Source organism: Tympanuchus pallidicinctus, unplaced genomic scaffold (assembly GCF_026119805.1).
Source record: "Tympanuchus pallidicinctus isolate F22 unplaced genomic scaffold, pur_lepc_1.0 scaffold64, whole genome shotgun sequence".
NCBI lineage: Eukaryota > Metazoa > Chordata > Aves > Galliformes > Phasianidae > Tympanuchus > Tympanuchus pallidicinctus.
Genome location: NW_026294785.1, coordinates 65,195 through 86,388, shown reverse-complemented (window position 1 = coordinate 86,388; position 21,194 = coordinate 65,195). Strand labels below are relative to the sequence as shown.

General features: G+C 57.4%; 2 protein-coding genes across 2 annotated transcripts; one reads left to right on the top strand and one right to left on the bottom strand.

Annotated features, from left to right (window-relative positions):
• Positions 1–14: 14 nt before the first annotated feature.
• AUP1 (AUP1 lipid droplet regulating VLDL assembly factor) lies at positions 15–12,571 on the bottom strand. Its single transcript, XM_052665300.1, has 12 exons — positions 12,440–12,571; positions 12,154–12,291; positions 11,629–11,779; positions 10,418–10,605; positions 10,261–10,333; positions 6,734–6,807; positions 5,790–5,856; positions 5,137–5,242; positions 4,669–4,824; positions 4,329–4,489; positions 4,085–4,173; positions 15–155 (listed from the first exon to the last, which is right to left on the bottom strand). Exons 1-12 carry the CDS (start codon positions 12,487–12,489, stop codon positions 107–109), a joined length of 1,302 nt encoding a protein of 433 aa, XP_052521260.1. The 5' UTR covers positions 12,490–12,571; the 3' UTR covers positions 15–106.
• A 50-nt stretch (positions 12,572–12,621) lies between these two features.
• On the top strand, positions 12,622–20,374 carry HTRA2 (HtrA serine peptidase 2). The gene is made up of 7 exons (XM_052665302.1): positions 12,622–13,129; positions 14,016–14,484; positions 14,692–14,724; positions 15,012–15,120; positions 15,658–15,727; positions 19,599–19,694; positions 20,003–20,374. The coding sequence occupies exons 1-7, from the start codon at positions 12,780–12,782 to the stop codon at positions 20,166–20,168; spliced, it is 1,293 nt and encodes a 430-aa protein (XP_052521262.1). The 5' UTR covers positions 12,622–12,779; the 3' UTR covers positions 20,169–20,374.
• Positions 20,375–21,194: the final 820 nt, after the last annotated feature.

The window sequence follows — 21,194 nt, the reverse complement described above, 5'->3', positions numbered from 1 at the left end:
CCCGGACACCGCCGTTTGCTTCCAGCGCCGTTTATTGCCGCTCCGCCGCTCCCGGCCGCGCCGCCCCAGCCCCGCGACGCCGCCGTTGCCGCTCCGCTCCGGTCGCTCAGGGGCTGCCCCCGGCCCGCGCCGCGCCGTGCTTCTCGGCGAACCTCCTGCGGAGAGACGGGCAGACGGTACCGCACGGCACGGCGCGGCCGCAGCGGGACCCCCGGCGGGGACGACCGCGGAGCCGCAGCGCCAGGAGCACCGAACGAACGGAGCCGGGAAAGCGAAGCCCCCCCCGGCCCCGTCTGCGTTCGGCAGCCCCAACGCGGGCGCCCTGCCGAGCGTAAAGAAACTCCTCGGGTTCGGCTGCAACCAGCGCGAGCCCCGCGCCCCTCCAGTGCCGCACTGCGAGGCGGCGGAGCCCAGGAAACAGAGCGGAGGGCCGAGAGCGGCACGGGGGGGGTGGGAAAGGCCAGGAAGGGCCTCGCAGCCCCTGCAGCCCCTGCAGCCCTTTCCTCTGCAGGCCCGATCCCAGCGCGGGGCTCAGCACCTCTGCCCGCAGCAAAAGGCATCGGAGCAGTGGAGGCAAAAGGAAGATGGGGGAAAACGTGGGTGCGGGAGCTTTGTGGCTTCAGGTTCTGGCAGCGAGATGGGCCTGCAGGAATCCCACATCCCTGAGGGTGAAAGGTTGGAGCTGAGATGGACTCGGGGATCGGGTCGGGCAATGGCCCCGACGGGAGGGAAGTGCACGATGTGGGTGAGGCTGCTCTGTGATCTCTGGCTGGGAGAGGAGCCCAAAGGAAGCGAACGTCCCTGCTGTGTTCAGTTAGGGCAAGCAGGGGCTGAAGGAAGCAGGGCAGTCAGCCTCACCTCCATCTGCGCCCCCCCGTCCTGCAAGCCACTTCCAAACACACAGGGGAAAAGAGATCAGGAGCAGTTAGCGTGGATCACCGAGGGAAACATCACCCACAGCCCTGACAGCGCAGTGAAACGACTGGCCTGGCTCTGACACTGCTGGAATGGGGGCTGGATGGGCAGTGAGGGATCAAACGGCACCTGGTTGGCTGGGCCCAGAGGTGGCAGCCAGGGGTGAGAGGAGAAGCCCAAGGTCAACAAGGGGTCCAGCCCTGTCTGCCATCTGTGCTAACAATCTGGACAGTGGCACTGACTGCATCCTCAGGAAGTCTGCAGGTGACACAAAGCTGGGGTGAGCAGCAGGGACAGCAGTGTCACATTGCCACGGGGACCCGGCCTGACAGGCTGGAAGAACTGCAGGAACCTCAGCAAGAAGTGCAGAGCCCTGCATGTGGGAAGGAGCAGCCGCAGCACTGGGCTGGAGGCACAGCAGCTTAGCAAAAAACAGACCTGCATAATGCAAAGCACGGCCAGCAGGTGAAGGGAGGTGATTTATTCAGCACCAGAAAGGCCATCAGGGATGCTGGGTTCAGTTCTGGGCTCCCCAAAGCAAGAAACAGTGACAGAGTCAGGGCCACAAAGGCAGTGAAAGGACTGGAGCTTACTTCCCATAAGGAAAGGCTGAGAAAGCAGGGGCTGTTTACCCTGGGGAAGGGAAGGCTGAAGGGAAAGCTCATCACAGAATCACAGAACGGCCTGGGTTGCACAGGAGCACAGCGCTCGTCCAGCTCCAACCCCTGCTGTGTGCAGGTCAACCAACAGCCCAGGCTGCCCAGAGCCACATCCAGCCTGGCCTTGAAACCTGGGGCATCCACAGCCTCCTTGGGCAACCTGTAACAGTGCCTCACCACCCTGTGCAAAAAACTTCCTCCTGATATCCAACCTTAACTCCCCTGTCTCGGTTTAAGACCTTTCCTCCTTATCCTATCACTGACAACCCATGTAAGCAGTCCTTCCCCCTCCTGTGTATGTGCTCCCTTCAAGTACTGGAAGTGCTGCATCAACGTCAATAAATACCTGACAGGTGGCACAAGGAGGACAGAGCCAGGCTCTTCTCCTTGGTGCCCAGTGCCAGGCCTAGGGGCTCAGGCTGCAGCTGAGCTTGGCACCAGATGGCTTCTGCTCACTGTAAGACTCCTGCACAAGGTGGAGACTCCACTCTGTAGCAGTTCTGTGCCACTTTGGACTGAATCAAAGCCTCTGTGATCTCTGCCACCTTCTGAGGTGTCAGCCAGGCTCACCTCTAGACACGCAGGCACCACGAAAACATCAGCTCCTCTGGGAGCTTGTTCCACTGATTGAATAGATTTCCTCTACAGAAATAAGCCTGCAACTTCTGACCATCAGTTACTATTCTGCATTTCTTTGACAGATTGAAAAGCCTGATTCCTGCTCCCAGAAAAATAATGACATACAGCGCGCCACCTCAGTTACTGTCAGTTGAACAGACTTCACTTCCTCTCCTATAATTTTATGGCTCCTCTCCAAATTCATCCTGAATTTTCTGCATCTTTTCTAAAAAAAAAAAGAAAAAAAAAAAAAGAAAAAAGAAAAAAAAAGAAAAAAGCACCGCGTGCCAGAAGTGGACACTCACTCCACTACTTGCACCATCTAAACTGCACACAGAGCTCAAACTCCCTCCCTGTCCCCTGTCAGCATTCTCCTCTTTCTCTGAGGAATCACAGAATCACAGAATCACAGAATCACCCGGGTCAGAAGGGACCTCAAGGATCACGCAGTTCCAACCCCCTGCCCAGCAGGGCCACCAAACATCCACATTCACATCAGGTTGCCCAGGACCCCGTCCAACCTGGCCTTGAACACGGCCAAGGACGGGGCATCCACAACCTCCCTGGGCAGCCCGTTCCAGGCCCTAACCGCTTTCCTTGGGAAGAACTTCCCCCTAACATCCAACCTCAATCTTTCCTCCTTCAACTTGGATCCATTTCCCCTCGTCCTGCTGTTGTCAGCCCTTCTGAAGAGTTTACTCCCCTCCTGGCTGTAGGTTCCCTTCAGGTATTGATAGGCTGCACTGAGGTCACCCCGCAGCTTCTCTTCTCCAGGCTGAACGAGCCCAGCTCCCTCAGCCTGTCCTCATAGGGGAGGTGCTGCAGCCCCCTGCTCATCTCAGTCGCCCTCCTCTGGACCCTTTCCAACATCTCAATGTCTTTCCTGTCCTGAGGGCTCCGCACCTGGACACAGGACTCCAGATGGGGCCTCACAAGAGCCGAGTAGAGAGGGACGATCACCTCCCTGTCCCTGCTGACCACCCCTCTCCTGATGGAGCCCAGGATCCCATTTGCCTTTCGAGCTGCAAGAGCGCACTGCTGCCTCATGTTCAGCCTCTCGTCCATCAGGACCCCCAGGTCCTTCTCTGCCGAGCTGCTCTCAAGGCCCACTCCTCCCAGCCTCTACGGGTGCCTGGGGTTCTTCCGGCCCAAATGCAAAACCTTGCACTTTGCCGTGTTGAACCTCATCAGGTTCACCCGAGCCCAGCTTTCCAGCCTGTCGAGGTCCCTCTGAATGGCATCCCTTCCTTCCGCCGTATCAACCGCACCACTCAGCTTGGTGTCGTCAGCAAACTTGCTGAGGGTGCACTCAATTCCTTCATCGATGTCATTAATAAAGGTGTTAAAGAGCACCGGTCCCAAGACAGACCCTTGGGGGACACCCCTTGTTACCGGCCTCCACCTGGACATAGAGCCATTGACCACCACCCTCTGCCTGCGGCCTTTCAACCAATCGCTCATCCATCGGGTCGTCCACCCATCAAATCCACTTCCCTCCAATTTGGAGATGAGGATGTGGTGGGGGACCATGTCAAAGGCCTTGCTCAGCTGCATCCCTTTGCCAAACAGCGAAGTCTCTCTTCTAACATGAGTGTTCCACAGCATCAGTACTTATTCCAAAGACGTCCACAGTCTCACAGTGACTCCTATCAGTCAAATCTGTTACACCAGAGAACAAAACCACTTTTTTGCTAAGCTCCATCCCTCAGAGATCGCGGTTCTGGCAAACAGCTTCTATCCCACTCAGTGCTCACACACAGAAACCCGGCGGCAGCTGAAGGCAGAGATTTCCAAGATGACAACAGGCTGCACGCCTGGGAGAGGTGGAAGCAGAGAAGCGTGGGCAAAGCATGGGGCAGACGGTGCAGGGATGGGGCTGGGGCTGCACTCACCTCCTGGCGTAGTCGTACAGCGCGCGCTTCCTCTCCTGCAGGGACAGGTGCCGTTCCACGGGGGACTTTGCAAACTGCTTTGTAGCTGGCTGGAACAGAAAGCACGAAAGGCAACTGGAAACAAAGCCATGAAACCTCCTGATTGGCCCTGTAAGCACCCTGACGTGGCTGGTCCCAAACACAGGCCATCACGCTCTGTCTGCGAGCCATCAGTGCAGGGGAGACATTACAACTCCCAAAGTACCTTGGAAGAAGGCAAAGCCACGGAGCCCTGGATGCCAGAAGCTGATGCAGCCCAGGAGGTAGATGGAGCAGGCAGGTCAGCACCAGCCTCACTTTCAGGGAAGAAGGGCACTCTCCCCTCCAGCAAGTTGGCAATAGTGGTATCCACACAGTTTGACTGGGCTGTAGGAACACAGGAGATGCGTTAAGAGAAGGAGCTGCCACAGCTAGGAAGCTCATTTTCTTTCTACTGTTGTGCTTCACAGTGCAGCAAGGATGAGGGGCTTTTGCTTCCAGGTGTCACCGTCACATGGCACAGAGGGTGATCCTGTGTCCCTGCTAATACCTGGGTCTAAGCTTACCCAGGTCTGTCCTGATGACCTCCAGAGGCACATGAGGCAGAACCTCCTTGACCTGCTGAGCCATCGTTGTGATCCGTGCATCCTCAGGAGCAAAGGATCCAATACCGGACAGGCTGGAAGGCATCCTGAGCCTGGCTGCCAGGGGCTGGCTTGAGGCTGCAGGAAAAGAAACGGGGTACAGGAGGGTGGCCTAAAGGCACACGTCCTTAACACATTGCAGCAGCCCCATTTCTCATGTCCAAATGGGAACATTAAGAAATCAGGACCTCCTGCACACCACCACCACGTCTGTGCTGAGGAGTGGAGATCCTCTCCCTTCCAGTAAGCTACATCTGCAGCACAGAGCATGCAGGCACCCCTTGTCCCTAGCAGGATGTCTCACATCTTCTCTTCTTCTACCCATGAGAAACCAAGAGCAGACTGAAGGGTTCCCAAAGGCAGAGCCTAACCCACACTTGGGATGCCTACCTGGGGCAAGGGGAAGATGGGACGAATGTCTCAGCCTCTTCATGTGCTCAGCTTTATCTGCTGCAGTGAGCCGTGTGGATACCACACCCAGCTCCATGGCCAAGAGCTGCAGAAACACAGAGAGGACACACAGCACGCATGACCCAGGCATTCCCTTCTTGCAGGGAAAGCATCAGATGTACAGAGCCTGTTTGGAGCCACACTGAGGGCAAGAGGCCTGGGAGCTGATTTCTCCAAGGCCTCAGTGATGCATTTCAGTGTTGCACACAAAGGACCAGGAGCGTGCAGTGTAAAACAGGCTGACACAGAGACCACATCTTTGGTACAGGACCTCTGAAGTCCCCAGCAGTAATGGGAAGCCGGAGAAACAATCACTGTTTATTTGACTTGTGATATTGTGAAAGGGGACATTTTAGCACATAGATTTGAGCCGGATGGGGAGAGCCTTGATAAGTGGCAGAAAGGATTAAAGCGTCTGCGGCAAACAGGCCATGGAAAAATGGAATTACAAGGGGCAATAAATACAGGCCAGAGTTCCCATAACATGAATATGCCCAGCCAGGAACGGCCTTTGCAGCTCTGCTTGCGCCCCGCTCTCCTCTGTGGCCATCCCAAACTTGTCCCACACATCCCCTCCCACGTTACCCTCCTACCTCCTGAACACGGAGCGCAAAATCCTCACTCAGCTCTTCAGCTCGTCTGGGGACAGACGGCATCCACCTGAATGGGGACAACAGCACTGGGCTGACTGCTTCCTGGGCTGCTGCAGGAGCCAGCCCCAGCTGGGACCAGCAGTGCAGTGGTGCCATCCCACCTCAGCTCGCCCCACACCTCTTCCCACAGGATGAGTGTCAGACCTGCCCCCCATCGTGCAAAGTTAGGGAAAGGTGTGATTCAATGACAAACCTGGCTCACCTGATCTTTATTAACACCCAAGCATAACAAAGTACCTCCTAATGAAGCTCCCCGAGAGGCTCCACATAACAAAGTGCTGCCATTTATGTGGGAGCACAAAACAGATCAGCAAAACACGAGCCAGGTACAGCTGGGAAGCTGCAGCGCAGAGACTTTACTGAAACATCCCAACCCCTAAAGGCACACTGGAAAGAATTTATCTCCAAGCCCCTCTTGCCTGCCTCTGGACCTTTATTACACCAAAGCTACTCAGCCAGCCTGGGATCAGTTGGGCCTCAGACAGCTGATCTGAATCCTCTCTGCAATTCACGAGGGACTGCAGGGAAGAGAAGGATGCCAGAGGACTGAGCCGCCTGCACAGCATCACTCCTGGGACCTGAGCAGCTCTCGACTGAATCACAACAGAGGAGCTGGCTTCAAAAATACACTCATCAAACTTTAGGTGAAAGCCCTGCAAAACTCCTCTCCTGTCAGTGAATGACAGCAGGAACCAAAAGCCCTCTGCAGTTGTGAAGCTGGCTGAGAGGAGCACGGATCAGCAGCACTGAACAAAGCCGTGCTGCAGGCTCAACAATTAGCGCATACCAGAAGATCCCTCACTTCAGTGGTGAAAATGTCAGTCTTACTGCCCACCCCAAACCCTCACCCAACAAAAGAGAGAGAGAGAGAGAGAGGATAGTACCTTACTTGATAAACTGTGAAGGGAACAAAGAAGGTCCAGAACAGCTCCGTAATCCAGGAGGAGTCAGCTACGCTCTGGGGAAGAGAAAGAATGAGGTTAGAATGAGGTTACAGCTGGCACAGCACAAACCAGTCAGGTCTTCCTGGGGAAAGCAGGCTGCAGAACAGAGCCAAGGGCTGGCAGTGAGTAACAGACACGCAGCAGAGACGCAGAGGGTGGGCAAGAGGGGAGGCTCACCTTCGTCAGGCCTCACCGTGCAGAGCAAGAGAGTTAAATTTTCCACTGCTCCAAGCTGCCTTTTCCTCTCCCCAGGATAGCAAGCTTTTCTCTCAATATCTCCACATTCTCTTACAGATAATGCCTTTAGAAAGGACTTAAACTGCTCTAAGACCTATTAATGTTCCCTTGGAATCTGATGGGAATCATATGCGGATGGGAACAGCCTGTGTAATGACTCAGCTCCCAGCAGCTGTACTTACACACCGTGAAGCCTCAAAGAACTCCTCCTTTTGAAAAGAAATCATTAAGGGTGAGCCATAATTTATTACTGTCCTCCTGTTTCTAAAAATTCACAAATAATCTCCCTAAGGATTGCAATGCCTCCCAGAAGAGAGCTGCTGAAGACTGGAAGAGCTGCACAGAGCTGGTGGGCTCTGCAACCTCAGCAGGACGCAGCTCAGCCCAGACCAGTTGTGTTCTGACCGTGAGCTCACAGCTGAACCACAGGCCTCCAGAGAACCCCCCCACCTACACTTTCCAGTGGTTCTCACTGATTTTCAATTGAACACTGGCTGTTCCTAGGATTTTTTAAAGCTGGCTTCTTTTGTCCTGCAGGTGATAAAGCTTTCCCCAGGCTGGTGGGAACGCCATCTCAACATCTACAGCTTGCAACACCGCTCCCTCAGCTTCTTTCACACGTGACTTTATCCTCAACCAAAGCCTTGCACGCGGTTTGTTCAGTCACGTAGGGCAACACGAAGAAGCCTCATCTCTGATAAACAGAGCTGAGACCTGAGAAAACCAGGATCAAATGCCCTGTAGTGATTCCAACACTCAGCTTCACGGTGCCCCCACTGCACAACACAAACTTACACCTTCCCTTTGGGCTTCCAGCTAATTGCAGCTAGAGCAAATCCCTCCTGAAGCCCAGCCGCCGTGCTGCTCAGCCTGGCGTCACACACACACCAGGTGAGCAGCTACGTGAGCCTTCTGTACAGCACTGACTGAAACATTCAAAGCATTCCATCTCCTCACCCAGGAAGCTCTTGATTACGTAAAGCGACGTAAGAAATTCTACACTGCATTTACAAGTGATCCCACTCAGCTCCTGAAGGTGAACACCTGAGACAAGAAGTGATCACAGCCATCACCTCCAAGCAGGCCGGCAGTTCTGTGCACACCATCCTCCCCAGTGTTCACAAGGAAAAAGACACACAGGCCTCCCACAACTCGTCCCATCCCACGGAGCTTCTCAGAGGAACCAAACCACAACAGACCGCTGACTCACCCCGAGCCATACAGAACAAGGCAGCTCCCCCACTTCACTGGAGCATTCATTCAAAAACTTCCCCACAGTTTGAAACCTTCATCCTAACCCCAAACTAAGCTCCTGTCTTACCAAGATCTGGGCTCAGCACCTGCTAAGACTGCTGTGTGTTTTGTCAAAAGGTAAGAAGTTTCTCCACTTTTAAGCCGCTTCTCCACTGCGCAAGCAGCTGCCCACCACCACCTCTGTGCCTTATCTCAAGGAGTGGGACTTGAGAGCAGCTCAGCAGAGAAGGACCTGGGGGTCCTGATGGACGAGAGGCTGAACATGAGGCAGCAGTGCGCTCTGGCAGCTCGAAAGGCAAACGGGATCCTGGGCTCCATCAGGAGAGGGGTGGTCAGCAGGGACAGGGAGGTGATCGTCCCTCTCTGCTCGGCTCTTGTGAGGCCCCATCTGGAGTCCTGTGTCCAGGTGCGGAGCCCTCAGTACAAGAAAGGCATTGAGATGTTGGAAAGGGTCCAGAGGAGGGCGACTGAGATGAGCAGGGGGCTGGAGCACCTCCCCTATGAGGACAGGCTGAGGGAGTTGGGCTCGTTCAGCCTGGAGAAGAGAAGCTGCGGGGTGACCTCAGTGCAGCCTATCGATACCTGAAGGGAACCTACAGCCAGGAGGGGAGTCAACTCTTCAGAAGGGCTGACAACAGCAGGACGAGGGGAAATGGATCCAAGTTGAGGGAGGGAAGATTGAGGTTGGATGTTAGGGGGAAGTTCTTCCCAAGGAGAGCGGTTAGGGCCTGGAACGGGCTGCCCAGGGAGGTTGTGGATGCCCCGTCCTTGGCCGTGTTCAAGGCCAGGTTGGACGGGGTCCTGGGCAACCTGATGTGAATGTGGATGTTTGGTGGCCCTGCTGGGCAGGGGGTTGGAACTGCGTGATCCTTGAGGTCCCTTCCAACCCGGGTGATTCTGTGATTCTGTGATCTCTGATAAGCTGATTAAACTGAGCACCTTTAAATCCTGCTCTCTGGATCCTGCATCATACTGACAGCCTTCCTGAGCTCTCTCTACTGCTGCCCCAATTTCTCAGCAGCTGGGCTACCAGAGCTTCACACCCTAATTTAGAAGCAGCTGCCACCACGGCACATGTGCAGCCAGCACTGCATTCCTTGCTCTGCCACACATTCCTCCTGCTGTGCACCCACAGACCACATCAGCTTTGCAGGTATCAGCACAATGCCATCAGTATTCCAGACAGTTCATCATTCACCAACTCCAAGGATCTCAACACTGTGGCCCGTGGACAAAAGCAGCAAACACCAAGTGGCAAAGAGCTAATTCCTAATAGAATATCACGTGAAAAGTGTCTGTGTGGGCAGTAAAGTTTTATGGCCTCTTTGTAAGTGGCTTTAAACCACACAGTGCATCCTGCCCCCTAAACAGACGGAAAAATAAAAAGAATCTAAAATGTCTGACAGACATAAAAGGCATCTTCTAACCATGCAGATCTATTAACTGTTTCTTGAGAGGGGGAAACTGCGCTCTGCAAATGAAGTGACAGCAGTTTGACTGCAATCTGCTCAGCAGCACCAGCACCCAAACTGTGAACTTTGCCACTTTTCTGCAGCTGGTGTTGCATCACGTTACACAGCAGGACCTGGGAGACGTGAGTTCAAGAACCTCATCCAGAGGGCATTGAGTAACTCTGGAGTGTCGTCCAAACCCCACGGGGGTTGCAGTTATTCTTTCAAAACGCTTTAAAAGAAGGGAACTCATAAAGAGGGTATGAGGTGCTGATGCTACAAGCATGGAAGCCAGACTAAGAACATCTACTAAAACTGTGAGCGTAAAGAAAAGAACGATTTAGCCAAAGGTCTCTGAGAGAGGCAGTTGAAAAGCCAACTGCAAGCACGCAGAAACATCCTCGGGATGACAGGAACAAGGCCAGGTTGCTCTCTCCACGGGTTTCAAAGCAGAAGCAAAATGAACGACACAACAGAGACCCTCTCGGGCTTTCAGAACTCTTCCCGGCCCTGCGTCAGACTCACCACAGTGATCAAAGGCCTCTGAACCTGCAGGGCAACCGGCTGCACCACATCCAAGATGGAGAACGGCCAGGAGCTGCAAAGCAGGAGTAGAGCTGTCAGCAACTTCCAAGGCTGAGCCAACCCTGAGGACGGGCAGCTCGGGACCCGGCTGCAGCACCTGAAGCGGAGCAGGCCGGCCCGGCCATTGGTGGCAGCTTCCTCTGGGAAGAGCAGCAGCGGTGGGTTTCCTCTGTGAGACGAATATGCCTTCAAGGAATCGACCAGCTCAGCTCGGCTCCCTGTCACTCCCAGCTCCATGAAGCCCCGCGACCAGCAGATGAAGCCAGGGGCACCATTCAGTGCGGGCTGCAAGGGAAAAAAACAAGACAAAGGAAGAAATGTCACTTGGTTCTCCTCTCGAGGCCTACTTGCTCAGGTGTAAATGGGAAACTAAATTTCTGCTTGCTAGCAAAAACACCTCTGGGAGTTGAGGGAACAACCCATATGCTAACAATGCTAGCAGCAGAGAATGTGCTACTTCCATCCAGGCTTCGGTGGTGGCTCTGGCCCCAGTCCCCTGGGAATTTGACTCCTGATCCACAATTCAGATCATATCCCATCCACCTGAGCAATGAATTCCTCTGCCTTGAATGTCAGTCACATTCCCCACAGTTTCTCTAGGAATTCCCAACATGCTTGGCAAGGGATACTTCCAAGTGCTGGCTCTCCCCAATTAAGGGCCCAGTCCACGGCCATTCAGGACACACTGCACCACTCAACCCCCAGGAACATCTGGTGCCTGTGAATTCAGGAACTCCACACCCCAGGGAATTTTCTGAGTGCAGGAAAAGTCACACAGCTGTCAGCCCGGCACAACAGCCTGAGCACAGCATCCTGCTTGCCCTTGGTGCTGCTGACAGCTATAAAAAGCACCCAGCACTGTAAGGAAACCCCACACACAATGCTGCTTCTGACACAAAGGTACACATGTCCAAGGAGGCTGTGGATGCCCCATCCCTGCAGGCATTCAAGGCCAGGCTGGATGTGGCTCTGGGCAGCCTGGGCTGCTGGCTGGCGACCTGCACACAGCAGAGGTTGGGACTGGAAGAGCATTGTGCTCCTTTGCAACCCAGGGCATTTTATGATTCTGCAATCTTATATACTCAATAAAACCAATCCTCAGTGTAACCCTTACTGTTACCTCTCACCTTCAATTTTTCATGCAAGCATGAAACTGAACCACAGAAAAAAATACTTCAGGCTTGCACAATCCTAGGTTAATAAATAAGAACTAAAAACGGTCAGAGCAACATCTAAACTCTGAAAGAGCCATCCGTGTGCTTAGAAAGGTCCGTAGAGCCCCGCCATGCCCTGCAAGGCACCACTCACCGTGTTACACGAGGTCAGCAGGTTGACGACGTTGTGATCAAAGTGTGTGACGTGGTTGGCAATGTACACCTGCACAGCGGCATCGCGGGGACGGGGACCGCTCTGCTGCACAAAGAGCCCCAGCACCGAGCACATCACACGCACAATAAGGCTGGGGGGAGAAAAAGGGTTCCTTCAGATCCTGCAGTCCGAGCCACGGCGGCCTCAGAGAGCCAACAAAGCAAGAAGCCAGGACTCGGGGTGGTTTAGGGAAGGACACGGGTACAAAAGGGGCCGATACGACAGACTGGAACCGTTCGGGGCCGCAGACCAGGGCTGCCTGCAGAGCTGCCAGTATAGCAGGACGCGCAGGGCAGGAGGCTGAGAGCGCCGGGGCTGACAGCAGCGTTTGAGGGCACAGCCCGGCCCCCAGCGCGACGGCGGCGGAGCCGCAGGGCACAGAACGGCCCCAAAGCCGCCCGGGAACCCCGGCCCGTCCGCAGGGCCCGGCCCGGCCCGCCGGAACCCCGCCCGGCCCGCACGCACCGCCGCAGCATCCCGTCGGGCAGGATGCAGCTGACCAGGAAGACGTGCACGCCGATGAAGAGCCGCAGGACGAGCAGACACAGCCCGACGGGGGCGTACAGCAGCAGCGCCAGCAGCACGAAGCCGTCGGTGGGAAACCTGCGGGAGGAGAACGGCGCGGATGGGCGCCGGGGTTCGGGGCGGCCGCTCGGCCCTCGGCCCTCCGCCCGGCCCGGCCCGGCCCGCCGAGCCCCCCGGCCGCTCCCGGCCCCTCCGAGCGGAGCGCGCCCGGCGCCGCGTCCCTCACCGCTGCGAGTCGAAGAGCCGCTCCGGGCCCGGCGCCGCGCTCCGCTCCATGCCGCGCCCGTCCGCTCAGCGCCGCGCTCCGCCAGCCGCCATCTTGCGCCGCCCGCCCGGACCGCGCGGGGCGCCTGGGAGGAGCGCGGCCTTCCCGGCGGGCACCGCGCCCGGCCGGGGCTGTGAGGCTCCGAGGTTGCCGGGCTGCGAGGGCGGCCCGCTGCGCCCGCGGATACCGGCGGAGCCCGGGGACGGCGGCTCCGAGCGCGCCCCGCTCCTCCCTGCTGGCCCGAACCGGTCGCGAGCACCGCCGCTCCCGGCCCTCCCCGCTCTCCCCGCAGCACGGCGCTATGGCTGCCCTGGCGCGGTGGCTCCGCGCTCCGCCGGGCGGGACGCGCTGTTGCCGGGCGCTGTGCGTGGCCGCCGCCGCCGCCCCCCGCGTGCCGCCGCCGCCCCCTCCGCCTCCCCCCGCCCCTCCCGCCGGCTCCCGGCTGCTGGCCGCGGCTCTGGGCGCCGGGGCGGCGACGCTGCTGCTGCTGTGGGCCCGGGAAAGCCGCCGTTCCGCGCTGCACGCCGCCGTGCCCGCCCCGCCCGCGCCGCCCGCGCCGCCGCCCGCCTCGCCCCGCGCCGCCTTCAACTTCATCGCCGACGTCGTGGAGAAGACGGCGCCCGCCCTGGTCTACGTGGAGATCGTGGGCAGGTACCCCGGCTCGCCGCGGCGCGGCTTCGCGGCCGCCGTCGTTGCGCTCGGGGCCTGCGGCAGCCCTGAGGTGCCGCGGCGCTGCCGCTCAGCCGGCCTTACGCTTGCATGCCGCCCGCGTGGGCGCTGCTGAGATGCTGCAATATTACTGTTTGTAATATTGCAAAATTGCCCCGTTGCCTCCTGATCTGCGCCACCGCTCATCGCAGCAGCCGGGTTGGTGCCCGTGGTTCGGCCCGCGGTGGGTCTGTGCCGCTGCTCCCAGCCCCTTTTGCTTGCTGTGTGCATGGAAGTGCTTTCCTGCAGCGTTTGCCTCAGAATATCCCCAAAGGCAGGGTGAAACTAGCCGGTTCTTTGGCCTCCATATCCTCACAGGTTGCTTTGATGCCTTTTTTTCGGCAGTTGGGAACCACCTTGAGCCGCTGTGACTTTTTAAAGGTCATTGATAGACTCACAGGGACATTAGCTCATCCTGTTTGGTCCTCATGGCAAAGCTGTGTGTTCAGATTATATCCCTCCATAGGTCTGTGCTTGTCTTTCCTAAAGACTGCAGTGTCCATTGCAGCTCTCTGTTACTGCGCGCTTCCCAGTGCACTTCCATGGTCCTTGTGAGGTGACACTTTTGCCATTGCACGTGGATTTCTGGTTCCTCCTGCTTGCTGCCCCATTGCGTGCAGGGTTGTGCCGTCTCTTGTGATGGATGCCATCACGGGGCTGTGAAGGAGCTCCCACGTCCTGCTGTCATCCGGGCATCCCCTCGCGGTCCCCCGCTACTTCCCAGCCCACCGGGCTGAGCCATGCGGCTGCCAGCTGCCCCGGCCTCCCACATCCCCACCTGTCCCCTCCTGGTCCCCACACCCTCCTGTGACCTTTGCCCACCTTGCAGGCACCCGTTCTCAGGCCGTGAGGTGCCCATCTCGAACGGCTCGGGATTCCTGGTGTCTCCCGATGGGCTCATTGTGACCAACGCACACGTGGTGGCCAACCGGCGGCGCGTGCGGGTGAAGCTGGCCAGCGGGGAGCAGTACGACGCCGTGGTGCAGGACGTGGACCAGGTCGCAGACATCGCCACCATCAAGATCAAGCCTAAGGTGCGTGCCACGTGGTGCAGGGGCTCCCTTCCTCGCCTGCCTTCTGCTAACCCGGATCCTCTCTTGCAGCGCCCGCTGCCCACGTTGCCCCTCGGGCGCTCCTCCGAGGTGCGGCAGGGGGAGTTCGTGGTGGCCATGGGCAGCCCCTTCGCCTTGCAGAACACCATCACCTCCGGCATCGTCAGCTCGGCGCAGCGCGGCAGCCGGGAGCTGGGCCTGGCCGCCTCCGACATGGAGTACATCCAGACGGACGCCGCTATCGACGTAAGGCACCTCTGCTCTGGGGAAGGGCTCTGGGTGCTGCGAGGCGCAGGGAGGCTGGGCACAGCAGCCTGGGAGAGGGGTGTTTCTGGTTGGTGGTCTGGCTCTTTCTCGGCCTGAGCCCTGTTCTCTGGGCTCTGCCTCCTCGCTGTGGGTTAGTGCTTGAGGTTTGCTTTCGTGGCCTCATTGCTGCTCTCTCTGCTGTTTCAGTTTGGGAATTCTGGTGGTCCCCTCGTCAACTTGGTAAGTTCTCCTGCATGTGTCCCAGCGGACCTTTTCTCCTGGGGCTGAGTGCCTTCAGTGCAAGCGTCCTCACCTGTGAGGTGGGAAGGAGGAACTGTGTGCTCTCTGGGCATCTTAAGGGGTGGCATCAAGGAATTGGTTGGAGCAAGAGCCCTGCTTGGTAGGATTCATCCCTGCCCAGCCTCAGCAAGATCAGACTGCCTGGATGGGACGGGTGCACAGGCTTCAGGTTTTGCAGAGCTCCATAAAGGTGCAGGTTGGAGAACGCAGTGCCCTTTTCCACGCAGGATGGCGAAGTGATTGGGGTGAACACCATGAAGGTGACGTCAGGCATCTCCTTTGCCATCCCCTCAGACCGGCTGCGGAAGTTCCTGCAGAAGGAGGAACAGCGCAAAAGTGAGTTGGAAGCCTCTCTGCTCGGGTGCTGGGGAACGAGGCCAGAATGAGGGTGATGTAAGAGGGAAGAAGCTGTGGGCAAAGCTGAGCTCCCTGCACTTCTTCAGAGAGGTGGGCAGACACAGAAGAGGAAGAACCTTTGGGGACTAGGAAGATTCTCCCATTGGGCGTGAAGCAGTGAGCCCCTCTGCCGTGGGAAATCCATATGCCATAGATAAGGCTTCCAGGGTTTCCAAGAACTCTGCCTTTTGTTCCTTTGTGTTTGTGGTGAGTTGTTTAATGCAGGTTCTTGCTGCCTGGTTCTCACGTTGACATCATGGACTGATATTCTCAAGCAAAACAGTGATATCTTAAACCAAGAAAAGAAACTGTGCAATAGCTATAAAGCCAGTAACTGAAACTGAAATCTCCTGTTGGTAGGGAACCAGAATCACTGCCTTGAGGCGTGCGGGCTCTGTGATGTGCTGGCTCAGCCCTGTGCTTTTTGGGTGCATGTCTGTTTTCAGCACTGTTGTTAGAGGTCCTTTCTGCCCACAGGCTCCTGGTTTGGCAACGCGGAGACGAAGCGCCGTTACATCGGGGTGATGATGCTGACTCTCACACCCAGGTAAGCGCTGTGAGTTCAGCGGGACCGGTGTTGTTGGGAGCTTCTGGGAGGGTTGCCTTCACAAGGTTAAGCATTCACATTCAAAAGTCTCTTTGCTGGTATGGTGTTCAGACTCTTGTGTGTCTGGGGTAAGTTAGAAGCTTGCAAATTTCTGTCTGTGGCAGAATCTGCATGCAGATAAAACGTCCCTAAATCTGCCGCATCAGTGTGTAATTTCATTGGGAGTTCCATAAAGAGGCCTTGCAAAACAACCTGAACAAAGAGCCACCAGAAATGTTGTGTAATTAGCAGATAAGCATTGTGCCAACTGAAAGCTTTTGTGCAAAATGTGTGAATTGCACTCCTGGGAGGAGTGGTCTGGCGGGTGAACTGCTGTGGCGCTGAATTCGTGGCAGAATGTGGGACTTTCAGAGTAAGAAAGTGCATGTTTGCCTGCAGGAGAGTTGGCTGCTGGGGAAGGAGGCAGGTTGCCTGCAGGCAGGTTGCAGAGCGGGCTGTGTGGGCACACAGCATGGCTGCCTCTCAGTGCTGTGAGGCTCCTGGCTGGCAGGAGGAAGGTTGGGTGCTGCCGCTGGAAAGCAATGGCAGTGCTGAGGAGGACAGTGCTGGAAAATGGGAAGGGGATGGCCTGCAGGCCTGAGGCTCTTCGGCCTCCTCTCTGTAGCCTGGGAAGAGCACTGTGTTTCCTCTGCATCTGAAGAAATGCTCTGGTTGGCAAAGAGAATTGCAGCCAGACTGCTTGCTTCGGTTCTGCTGGCCTCCAAGACACGGGAGCCAAACCCGGTGCCCGGGGCAGATGCCCTGTGTGTTGTGTTAATGTGCCTTGCTGAGTGCTGGGAGCCCTGCTCAGGCCTACGAAGAGCTCTGCGTGCCCTGGGACAGCATTGCCACTGCTTCACTGCGTGTTTGCGGCCTCCAAGGCGCAGCAAGCACAGCCGTTCAGGGAGCGGCAGCCCTGCAGTCTCCCCTCTGTGAGCAGCCCTGCTCAAAGGTTTTGTGCCTGAGCGGCTCTTGAGAGATCCCCGCGGCGCAGTGTTGGTGGCTGCCGTGTGCCTGGCAGAAACGCGTTTCAGGGCCAAAGTTCTGGCGGCTCCTGTACGGTTGGTTGTGTTTGTGGACCGGATGCCGTGAGCGGCGTTGGCTCCTTGCTGGTGCGCAGGCAGGGGGAGCCGCTCTGCGCTTCGGATGTCGGGCGGCGGGGTGAGCGGGGGGCGCTGCCGGCACCGCAGCCCAGCAGGTGGCGCTCGTGCTCGCCGTTGGCGCCTGGGGAGCGGGCGGGGCGGCGGGCGGCGTGAGGTGGCGGCACGGAAATGAGGCGGCGCGGAGGCTCAGAGCCACCAGTGCAGACAGAACGGGAGCCGGGGGCGGAGAACGGAGCCCATGTGGGCACCCTATTGCTGCCCACGGAAAGTTGTTACTGAGATCTAGAAGGCTGCGGGGTGACCTCAGTGCAGCCTATCAATACCTGAAGGGAACCTACAGCCAGGAGGGGAGTCAACTCTTCAGAAGGGCTGACAACAGCAGGACGAGGGGAAATGGATCCAAGTTGAGGGAGGGAAGATTGAGGTTGGATGTTAGGGGGAAGTTCTTCCCAAGGAGAGCGGTTAGGGCCTGGAACGGGCTGCCCAGGGAGGTTGTGGATGCCCCGTCCTTGGCCGTGTTCAAGGCCAGGTTGGACGGGGTCCTGGGCAACCTGATGTGAATGTGGATGTTTGGTGGCCCTGCTGGGCAGGGGGTTGGAACTGCGTGATCCTTGAGGTCCCTTCCAACCCGGCTGATTCTGTGATTCTGTGATTCAAATGATTCCGTAGGGAGGAGAGGAAAAAAGGCTGGGAAGTGTCTTCTCAGATGCTGTTTAGTATCAAGCTGAGGAAGGGTTGAGCTCCCGCTGCCCTGCGTTACAGCGTGCAGTATGTGGGGAGGGAGAAAAGGGCTCTGAAAACAGAGCTGCCGGTTGTTGGAAATGAGTTCTACGTAAAACATGCAGTGCTGGTGAGGCGTGTTAGCAGGGAAGCATTAAAACACGAGGCGCTTCTCTGTGCTGTGTGATGGGACTTGTTGGTGTAGGGTTCCAAAGAGCAAGTGGGAAACCTAACAGAAGCAGAGCCTTGCTGCTGTCACGTGCGCAGCAGCAGCAGGCGTGAGGTGCAGTCTCGGCTGCACGGTGTGTGCAGATGTGGCCCTGGTCTGGGCCAGCTGTGTGCGGGGCCTTGCTGGGATGGAGATCATTTCTTTTTTAGAGTCCTGTATGGTTTTGTGTTTTGGATCTGTGACCAAAGCAGTGTTGATAAACAGAATCACGGAATGGCCGGGGTTGGAAGGGACCTCAAGGATCACGAAGCTCCAACCCCCTGTTGCACGCAGGGCCCCCAACCTCCCCATTGCACAGCAGCCCAGGCTGCCCAGGGCCCCATCCAACCTCCAACCCCTCCAGGGATGGACGGGGCATCGCAGCCTCTCTGCAGCTGTTCAGCCCCTCCCCGCTCTCACAGCACACAACTTCCCCTGACACCCAACCTCAATCTTCCCCCCTTCAACTTCAAACCGTTTCCCCTTAACATACAACATACCAATGCTTTAGCTACAGCTGAGCAGCGCTTATGCAGCGTCCAGGCCTTCACTGATTCTCATCCTGCTCCACACAGGGAGTGGGCTGAGGGTGGGCAGGAGGTGGGGAGAGGATGCAGTGGGGACTTGGCCCCAGCGATGGCCCAGGCTGCACAATGTTATGCTCAGCACTAAAACTGGGGAGAAGCTCTTCCACAGTAGCTGCTCAGGGACTGGGAGGCAGTTACTGTGTTTGTACAGAGACTGCAGAAGGGCACATATGGTTCTGTGTTAGTGAGTGGAGTGAAGAAGGAGATTAGTCGTCGTAAATGTGAGCAGTAGCCCTGATAGTTGTGATAGTTCCCACTGGCAGGACAAGGGGCAATGGCACAAGCTGAAATGTGTGAGATTGCAACTGAACGCAACAAACCAATGGTTTTAACTGTCAGAGAGGTGAAACCCTGCAGCCTGAGGGGTTGTGAGTCTCTGTCCTTGGAGATACTCAGCACCGGCATGGACAGCCTTGGGCAGCCTGCTCTGGCTGGTGTAGGACCAGCTCCCTTCCAACCTCATCTGTGCTGTAATACTGCGACATCGAGAAGAGATGGCAGCTTGCAAAGCTCAGTGAAAAAAAGTACAGTGCAGTTCAGCAGCAAAGCAAGGAGCCGTAACCAGTGGGGAGCAAGGAGCTGGGTGCTGTATTTCCTAGGGTTACAGTGGATCTGAACTGGTGCTGAGGCTGTTTGCATTATGCACAGCTGTGAGAACCAGCTGGAGTGTTGTGTCCAGTGCTGGATGTGTTGGAGAGAATCCAGAAAGGAGAAGAGAGAGGAGAGGAATTGAGAGCTGGGGCTAGAAAAGCTGATCTGGGGACTGCAGGAACTGGGACTGTTTAGTCTAGACTCCAGCAGAGAGATAGAGGTATGCTTCTGCTTGACATTTCCAGCAAAATCAAAAGGATGTAACTTTTCTTCTGTGATCGACCCACAGAAGAGGGAAGTGAAACTTCAGGATGGGAGCTGCAAGTCTGATACCAGGAAAGCTGTCTGAAGTGGGGCTGCTCAGACACAGGACGTGCATCACCAGCAGCTGGGATCCAGCTGGCAGCAGTGCTGGTAGTTTCCAGTTCTCCGTAGCACAGTCAGGACTAGTTTTTGTCAGAAAGGTGGTGGCACTCAAGTGACCCCGGAGTTTGCAGCTGGTCACTTGTGCAAGGGCACAGCAGGAGAGTTCTGCAGCATTTTCCCCAAGCGTGGTCCTGGCTGGATGGGAGCCCTGCTCTGCTTCCCGGCTCACTACTGTGATGCTCATTTTCCCTCTGCAGCATCCTAGCTGAGCTGAAGCTGCGTGACCCCAGCTTCCCTGATGTCTCCTATGGAGTGCTAATCCACAAAGTGATCATCGGCTCCCCGGCCCACCAGTAAGTGCTGCCTGGTGCCTCGGGGTGGGAGAGCGAGTACACGGGGCGGGACGGGTTTAGCTCTGAGGGCTTTGCTGCAGAGCAGCAGGGGTTGGGGCCCGCAGAGCAGCAATCTGCAGCAGGAGCCGAGTGGTGGAATGTGCTTGGGCTTGGCATCCCTTTGACCAAGCTACCTGTGGAGCTGAAGGAATGCCTGGCACAACGGCCCCAGCTTCCTGAAGTGCCTGGCTCTCCTTCCTTCCTGGAAGACGAAGCCGCAGACAAGCGTCTGCTTCACTTGCCATGAATTTCTTTCCTTCTCCCCCCAGGGCAGGGCTGAAGGCGGGCGACGTGGTGCTGGAGATTAACGGGCAGGCGACGCGCCGTGCCGAGGATGTGTACGAGGCAGTGAGGACTCAGCAGAGCTTGGCCCTGTTGGTGCGGCGCAGCTACGACACCTTGCTGGTGAGCGTCGTCCCTGAGGTCACAGAGTAGCTGTGCTGCACAGCAGGCCGCTGTCTGCTGGCTGACTGCGCCGGCCAGGAGCCGAGGACGCAGGACTGAGGCACATCTGTGTGCCATCGGGGAGAGACTGGGAGCTTGCGAGGGCCTGGAGGGGCCAGGCAGGGGGCGAGGCACTGGAGCAGACGCGGTGTGAAACCACTCCCCTCCGTGCGCAAATAAAGTGCTTTTCTAGGTGCCGTGTGGCCTCTTTTCCCTGGCACACGGTGTCCCAAGTATGACCTGCAGGCAGCTGGGCTGTGAGAGCCGCCTCCTCCTGCCACTGGGAGGAGCGGTGATCTCCTCGGTGCCAGGGGAGAGGTGTCCTGTCACCTCCTCAGCATCTGTGGTCTGGGCTGTGGTCCGATTCCTCCATCTGTAACGTGTGGCTCCTGGGGGCACCTTCTCTGCAGGTGAGAGCGGCCCTGGAGCTGCAGAGGGGCTTCCTGGGGAGAGCCGTCACTGCCTCCCTCCCTGTGCAGGCTGAGCTGCTCCTGGCCAGATCTCACTGCTGTGGCTGCTCCCAGAAGCCTTCTGGGAGTTGGCTGACGTCCTCTGGGTCAAATCACTTCCACGTGGAGCAAGGACTCCAGTGTCAGTGCCCGCGTCTGCACGCTGAGCGCAGCTCTCTGGGTCGCACGGGGAGGATCTTCAGTGTGATGGCTGAGCCAAGCTCGGATCTGGCCGGGGCAGCGTATGGCCAGCCGGAGGTGCAGGAGGACCTGTGGGAGCTGTGCGCGCTGCCTTGGCGCCGTCTGTCTCTTCCACCCCCCCCCCCCATCCCTCCCCCAGTTGTCTGTCAGCACCAGAGCGCCGCGCTCCCACGCACGGAGGCGTCCCGGGGGACCCGACCGGCCCTTCCCCGCTGCCTTCCTCGCTTGCTCCCTCCCCATCCTCTGCAGCTGGCGGCCAAGAGCTGTGCTGAGAGGGAGCAGCTCGGGCTGTCTTTGCTTTCCTGGAAGAGCCCCGCTCCGCTCCAGCCCCAGCGCTCTGCCAGCGGCCGTGGGAGGCGAGGAGCGG

Excerpts from the sequence above, each read along its gene's own strand:
- AUP1 (XM_052665300.1), bottom strand. The coding sequence starts at position 12,489 with ATGGAGCGGAGCGCGGCGCCGGGCCCGGAGCGGCTCTTCGACTCGCAG. Across the intron at positions 10,334-10,417 it reads GCCGGCCTGCTCCGCTTCAG|CTCCTGGCCGTTCTCCATCT; the intron begins GTGCTGCAGCCG and ends CCTGCTTTGCAG. Across the intron at positions 156-4,084 it reads CTGTACGACTACGCCAGGAG|GAGGTTCGCCGAGAAGCACG; the intron begins GTGAGTGCAGCC and ends GTCTCTCCGCAG.
- HTRA2 (XM_052665302.1), top strand. The coding sequence starts at position 12,780 with ATGGCTGCCCTGGCGCGGTGGCTCCGCGCTCCGCCGGGCGGGACGCGC. Across the intron at positions 15,121-15,657 it reads GAAGGAGGAACAGCGCAAAA|GCTCCTGGTTTGGCAACGCG; the intron begins GTGAGTTGGAAG and ends TTCTGCCCACAG. Across the intron at positions 15,728-19,598 it reads ATGCTGACTCTCACACCCAG|CATCCTAGCTGAGCTGAAGC; the intron begins GTAAGCGCTGTG and ends TTCCCTCTGCAG.